Genomic DNA, 7143 nt, shown 5'->3' with positions numbered 1-7143 from the left:
ATACCAGTTGAATCAGGCTAAAGTCGGTCTCACAATTTTTTAAAAACTTTTTTAGGCATCTGACAATTCATGTGCAGGGACCACACCATCAAATGGGATGCATTTGAATTATTTATTGAAATTGAAAAGTGCACAGCATCATCCTAATTTGGATAATGGAGCATGTATATCAAGCATGGCTTCCATGCCTGGTTGACCTGTAGAGGACTTAAGAGAGATGATAGGGGAAAAAAGAGATGGAAAAGGAAAAGGAGGGATGGAGGCACAGAAAACAAGAACAATCAGGTGAGCAGGGCAGGAAGGCCTTAATAGACATATGACAGGAAGATGGTGTTCAGCTGATCTCCCTGCCCAATAAATACCCATTCTTTGAATAAAGTTTCCTATCTGAAGACAGCTCCTGATTTTTACCTGCTACTTTCAAACCTTACCTCATAAACACACTTCAACGGTAATCCATTAACTGTTGTCCTAAATGTGATGAAATAATCTTATCTTTGACCCTGCAGTAGTCATGAATCCATGTTTCAGGCCTACTTCCGTCTTTCCAGTGGAGGGCTTGACTGAGCGCCCTGAAACTGAACCGATCAGTATGAACTCTGTTTCACCCTCCGCCTGTTCATCTGCCAGGGTCATCAGTGCTCTGCTTTGCTTTCTTTCTTACGAATTCCAGATCTCTCCGATGTTTCTTTCTCCTCTCCTCACAATGTATTGATTCTGTGAGGATAATGACCTGTCTGAGTGTCTTGGGACCACCCACGGTCTCTGTGTACATAGCAAATACATTAACTGTCATCAGCAAGCTTTACCTGGAGTTTTCAAATAAACCATATAAAGCTCTCTTTATCTTATTATTTACAATCATAATCACACAGCTCACCAACAACTTATTTGCACTCATTATTTTCTGTTATTAAATTCTGTTTGAAGTAAATTGTGATTACAGAGCATAACGAGTACCCTATTAAACATGTATTTACAATTAAACATTTTCAATGAAACCTTAAGTTTAGATTTGAAAAGTTGCCCAAAATCAAATGTAGTTACCAATATGTCAGAGTTTCAACAAAGTTCAGTCTCCCCTCTAAAAACACAGTTTCTTGAAACAGAGAGAAAAAAAACCGCATTTATGATTTTAGCTGGAACACAGAGATGGGCTGTAACGATGTACAGAGCTGCTACTCCCAGGTTTTGGGTTTGGGTCCTCCTTAACTATATCTAGTAACTCTCTCCAGACCTGGAGATGCTGCACCTGAGTGCTGAATGGATAGATGCACTCTTAGTAAATCAGAAATGGTTCCAGAGAACAACTCCCCTTAAAACCAATCTTTCATTATTTAAACAAATAATTACACCAGTTAAGTGTCAATTAGATTTAGAGGTGGTGGTTGTCTGCGTTTTTGTTTTTACCTTCCCCTTGGTCCCTACAGTTAGCCTTGCCTCAGTGTCTCTCCCAGATCTTGACACAAAAAACAAAAAGTGGCTGATGGTGTGCCACTGATGGTGCAGTCGCTGATTCCCAGTGGTATGCTGCTTGTATTCTACCAGCTCATATAATTTCCTAACAGAAGGTGCTGCTTTTAAAGTGGTAGGACTGTTGTGGCACTTGCCAATAACAAATGGTATGTGCTCGTGGAATACGAATGGCACCTCTAGGGATCAGCCACTTTTTCATCTCAGCATTTCTGACAACGAGTTGTTGGGGTACATGCAGGACAAGACACATCATACAGCATCTGCTGCTGATAGCTTTGTATCGGGGCACCTTCAGGTCTTCAAGGGCCCATGTCTTGATGGGTCGGAGCAGTTTTAGCAGCAAAGGACCAACTGCATATCAGCATAGTAAGGTGTGGTCATAGAGTAAATACAAATAAACGTAAAGGTTCTCTGCAAAACAGTTTTATTAAATAAAAAGCCCATACAATATAACATAAGTCACTTAAATAAGTAGAGGTAAGACAGAGTTATATAAACAGACTCTACATTACATATGTACACAATCCTATAGATACTCCTCAGAAGTGATTAGTGTATATAGTGCCTCCATTTTAGTTTGTTCATAACTCCAGAAAAAAAGGAATATATACAAATCCATTTTATTAAAACCATAATATAAATTGTAAAATACATTCTTAAGTAATCTACAATATGTACAATATATATAAAAAAAACACTTTGACATAAGCCCAGAGGAAAACACATTTTCTGATGGAGCCAACGATAACTTTCCAAAGAGCCACAGAAATCCAAAACCTCATGAAAAGCACCTGATTTGAGACTTTTGGGGTAAAACCTCATATTTCACTCGACGGTACTTTTAACACAACCCCTCTTTATCTCAGTTTCCTTTTGTACATAACTGGTGAACTTGGTTGGCAGATTGTCCACAGGATAAACAGTAGGTCCTGTTTTCATGGTTGGCAGCCCATTTAATAGAGTCCAGTGGCACTTTGTGACCATTTCCACCAGGAAGATCTTTAGCAGAACCTTGGCAAATTCTTTCCCCACGCACATCCTGGAGCCGCCACCGAACGGAATGTACTGAAACCTGGAGGAGTCTGCGGAGGGTTTGGTCATGAAGCGCTCCGGCTGGAAGTCTTCTTTGTTGGGGAAGATCTCTGCCACATCGTGGGTGTCACAGATACTGTAGATAACGTTCCAGCCTTTGGGAATCTGGTACCCCTGAGGTGGAAAGGGAAAATTATCAGTGAGCAGGTTTTGCATTGTGTTTCTGAAATCTCCCATTTTTTAAAAAATGTATTTACTTCAAAGAGACTTCACTTTGTTTGCTTACATTGAGTTCAAAGGTCTTGAGTGCCACTCTGAAACCTCCAGGGACGGGAGGGTTGATCCTCAGAGTCTCTTTGATGATACAGCCGGTGTATTTCAACTGTTCCAAAGACTCAATGTTCAAATTCTGGAGGTCCATTCCCTGCTCTTCCTGAACATAAGAGAGAAATAGGAGCATGAGGAGAAGCAGGAGGCACCTAGCTGGGATTGTATTGGTTGTCGATGTCAGACTTGTTTGAGTCAATCCATAACAGATTGTGCTATGAAATATTCTAAAACCTAGTGCAAAATGTTAAAAGACAGCTGAAAACAATACATCTATTCATGCTTTACTCATTTACTAGAGGTTAGCTCGTTAAATCTGCTGGTTTTCCAAGTTCAAACGAGCCTATTTATTCAGTAACTCATGGCACACGACGAAAAAAGAAACAGGGAAAGCCCATGTTGATCTGAGCAACTGAGCCCTGTTCATGTGGCATAGCTTCAACATCCTCCTGATTCACAGTTTAACATGCCATAAGTGAAAATAAAAGTTTATAGCTGTTACATTTTACAGTGTAGTTACCTTGTTCATCAGTTCTTGCCTCAGTTTATCTACTACTTCGGGGTTGAGACCCAGGAACATGACCAGGGAGGTGGCTGTGCTGGCTGTGGTTTCATGGCCCCCAAACAACAGCTCTGTAGCAGACTCTTTGATGGCCTAGAAACAGAAAAGTCAAGACATAGGATTATTTTAGGCCCAGAACCAAAACAATGGCTTGTAAGGATAGAAAACATAAATTTTATTTTTTTCAGATACAGCAATACGATGTAACGTCTTCGTTACCTCCATGCTGAGGGACTCCCCGTTCTTCTTGCTGCTGTCTATGAGCTGCTGCAGGGCATCTCTGTGTCTCGGCTCCTTCTCGGACTCCTGCAGCTTTTTCTTGATGTTCTCCTCTATCTTGGAGTGGATGAAGTTCCTCGCCTTCAGACCCTGGAGGACGAGAAGAATGGCAGGAGGAGTGCAGATGGAAAAAGGAGTGAAGGATAGAAGGAAGGTGGAAATGTAGAAGGAAAGAGCAAACGTCAGAAAAGGGGAGAGACCAAAGGTTTAGTAGATGAATTCAAAACTGTGAATGTATATCCAAGCACATTACTTCAACCATTTCACTTTGCTGTTTGCCTCATGTGATGGGCTTCTTTTGAATTAAAGGACTATACCAGAGTTTTACATTGACATCACATGCTGACACTTAAAAAGGGACCCGATTTAATGACAATTTTCAGTTTCTCTTACCCTGTACAGTCCGCTGAAAGGTACGTCGATAGGCAAGGAGAAAAGATTTTTTATCATTTCCTCAAAAGCTTCGACGAGCTGCTGTTCATCGGTCTTGATCTGTTCCGGCTCAAAGCCCAACAGGATCCTCATGGCAATACAGAACATAAGCCGCTTCATCTCTGGGTAGACGAGGACGCAGGAGTCCCTCGCCAGCCACTCCTTCACCGCAGTCCGCACCTCCTCATGGATGACCGGGATGTAAAACTCCAGAGCCTCCCTGGAGAAGGCCCGCATGATGGCCTGGAGGAGCACAGAAAAATGACGAAGGGTTAGATTTATCCGAGCACATCCATCCATTTCAGCCAAATCTCAGTTTATCACAAGTTATCACAATTGTAGTGCAAGAAAGTACAGACTGCAAAAATCTCCAACAGAAATCATTCCGTTTATTTTCGTTACACAATACGGCAGTGTATTAAGAAGATTTCAGCCTGTTAGAGTGCAAATCAACTTATCTCCCTGATGCAAACTTTTGTGAAATTTCAAGCAAGTAAAACATAATAGAGAATTCTGGTCTCATTTCTTACTGATAAATAAAAGATCGGATTTGGATTTACTTTAAGCAGACCAAAGTAAAACTTAAAAAAAAAAAAAGCAATTGTAAATTGTAGCTACATAGATTTGATTGGTCTGGAGTTTCCTTGTTTATCTTTCTGGACAGGAGATGTAGTAAAAAAAAGAAGCAGTTTATTCAAAGTTAATATTTTGGACAGATCAAACAAAGGCCTAAAAATATATTTTAGTCCACGTGATTGTTACTGATGCTCCACGTTCCTGTGAAGGAGAATTTCAAATGCCATCCCAGTTTACCTTTTTCTTGGTCTTGTGCTGGGCTCCGTGCACGTTAGAGAGCGTGTCGGAGCCTAAGATGGCGCGCACAGAAGCTGGCCACTGCACGGACACGAGCCTGTGCTCCCCCAGTAGAATCTGCCTGACGTTGTCCGCGCCGGTCACGCGCACCGTGGGGTTTCCGAAGAGGTGTGTGCGGTAGATGTAACCGTACTTCTGCCGTTTCATCCGCAGAAACTTTCGTCTCTTCAAAAACAAAAACACAAAACCGGTACCAAATGATAAATAATCAGACACTGTCACAAGCTCTGGAGATCATACACATGGTAATGCAAAAAAAGAAAGAAAAGTAATGTCTACATTTGTCTACATGTTTTTTTAATTAAATAATGATAACGTTAAAAAAAACAACAACACTACAGCATATTTACTTATATTTACAAGTCTACAGCATATTTACTTATATTTACAAGCTCAACCTTGCAGGTGCCATAAGGTGTGTAAGCCAAAAACAATAGAATGTTATTATTTTACCAAGATGTCAACAATGAAAAATAGATAAATAAAAGTTAAAATCACATCTCCTCACAGTGTCTGGGCCATCATAAAGTGTTTTCAAGTGAAAGTATAAATCAGCATTTAACAGTAGACTACCTTGAGGATGAGCTGCAGCGTCTCCCCAATGAAAGGGATGCCCATGGATCCGGGGGGCAGCGGGCTGGGGCAGCTGGGGTCTCTGCCTCGGATCATGTAAACCTCCCACAGCTTCACTGCCACCAGGAACAGAAGGACAGGGAGGACGATGGTGCACAGGAGGGTGGCCAGCAGTGTGCTCACAGCCATGCTGCAACGGCTTTCTGTCTCAGGCGGTGTCTAAAACTGGGGCGGTGTACCGATCCAGGTGGAGCTCTGGCAGCTACTGAGACTGTGCGCTGCGCGTCCAGCGCTTATATGGGCTGCCACAGGACTGCAGCCAGCCTGTTGCCATCTCCTCCCTCAGATAAATTAGTTCACACAAAGTTCATCTTTAATTGTGGGTGTTGCTCGGCCCCGCCTCCGGCCTGTATTGGCTGACTTTTCCTCACCATTTGTTCCTAAAACCGCATCTTAAATCCCTACCTCCTGTTGCACGCAGACAATCCCAGCGGATTTCACTGAGAAAAGGTGATGATTCCCTCCCAGACAATAGAGGCGCATCCCAAGACGCCTTTGTTGGCAATAAGGCAGCTAGTTTACACACTCATTACCTTGGCTTAAGCCCCTGTTTGTAGGATCAGTGACCATGCCTGCAGGGCGGCCTGCAATTAAGAGCAAAAATATTTAAGCAACACTTTAAGGGAGCTTCAGATAATGGAAATGGGGACGTTAATCCCTCTCCCTGTGGGTCTCACTGGTGTCATTCAAAGTTAAGCCTGCGTTTTATTTTATTAATTTTGTTTGTATCGTATTGCATAGCTTCTGCTTACAATTGCATTTTAACCGGATACAAATTATATTTTTGTAGGCTGCGTGCCAAACCGTATGACACTGGCAGCTTTATCCCTGGGACTGTAATTGTTCAAATTGACTATGAGGATAAATTATGTTTAACACCTCGCTGGAAAGCAGCTGAACTCTGCTTGACTCGCAGCTTCGATCAAAATGTTTTCACATTGAACCACCTCCTAATCTCCAAAAAGACTTTAACCTGCCCTCTTTCTCTCTTGATGTGTGTGTGTGTGTGTGTGTGTGTGTGTGTGTGTGTGTGTGTGTGTGTGTGTGTGTGTGTTATAAAAAATGATATCTCTCCCGAAGAGTTCAAACTTGGGTCAGCAGAGTCGGGCGGAGGGACGCGCGTCCACACGAACGCACGCAAGGTTATCCGCGGGCTACGCAGGCGCATGCAAAGTAAACACTGAGCGGAGAAGGTGCTCATCAGCCGTGTCACCACATCCTCACTCTGCATTTGGACTCATATTTTACGACCTGCCTAATGTATGTGTGTGTGTGTGTGTGTGTGTGTGTGTGTGTGAGTGTGTGTGTGTGTGTGTGTGTGTGTGTTTGTGTGCGCGTGTGAGAGAGCCAACCGATCAGTCGGGGTGAGACAGTTTGGCTGCTTGCTTTTACAGCGACATTACATGGACGGATCTGGCTGTTGGCGCTTTTTTTTTTTAAAGGAGGGCGCCCCCAGGTTCACCCTGGTGGGAATGGAAGGCAACTATCGCTATTACGTTCACATATAGGCTGCATATATAGTCTCCAAT

The 7143-nt window shown here is 42.7% G+C and overlaps 1 protein-coding gene across 1 annotated transcript; it reads right to left on the bottom strand.

Moving 5' to 3' along the window:
* Positions 1-2183: 2183 nt before the first annotated feature.
* On the bottom strand, positions 2184-6254 carry cyp26a1 (cytochrome P450, family 26, subfamily A, polypeptide 1). The gene is made up of 7 exons (XM_069168532.1): positions 5555-6254; positions 4922-5146; positions 4070-4351; positions 3617-3766; positions 3356-3490; positions 2795-2941; positions 2184-2682 (listed from the first exon to the last, which is right to left on the bottom strand). The coding sequence occupies exons 1-7, from the start codon at positions 5741-5743 to the stop codon at positions 2302-2304; spliced, it is 1509 nt and encodes a 502-aa protein (XP_069024633.1). The 5' UTR covers positions 5744-6254; the 3' UTR covers positions 2184-2301.
* Positions 6255-7143: the final 889 nt, after the last annotated feature.

Source organism: Embiotoca jacksoni, unplaced genomic scaffold (genome assembly GCF_022577435.1).
Source record: "Embiotoca jacksoni isolate LCO1_2020_lvr unplaced genomic scaffold, fEmbJac1.0.p SCAF_40, whole genome shotgun sequence".
NCBI lineage: Eukaryota > Metazoa > Chordata > Actinopteri > Embiotocidae > Embiotoca > Embiotoca jacksoni.
The sequence above is the reverse complement of the archived record's forward strand: the minus strand, read 5'-3'. Positions and strand labels throughout refer to the sequence as shown.

Coding starts and splice junctions, on each gene's coding strand:
- cyp26a1 (XM_069168532.1), bottom strand. CDS start 5,743: ATGGCTGTGAGCACACTGCTGGCCACCCTCCTGTGCACCATCGTCCTC. Junction 3,767..4,069: donor CTTTCAGCGGACTGTACAGG/GTAAGAGAAACT, acceptor CTCGTCCTCCAG/GGTCTGAAGGCGAGGAACTT. Junction 3,491..3,616: donor GGGAGTCCCTCAGCATGGAG/GTAACGAAGACG, acceptor TTCTGTTTCTAG/GCCATCAAAGAGTCTGCTAC.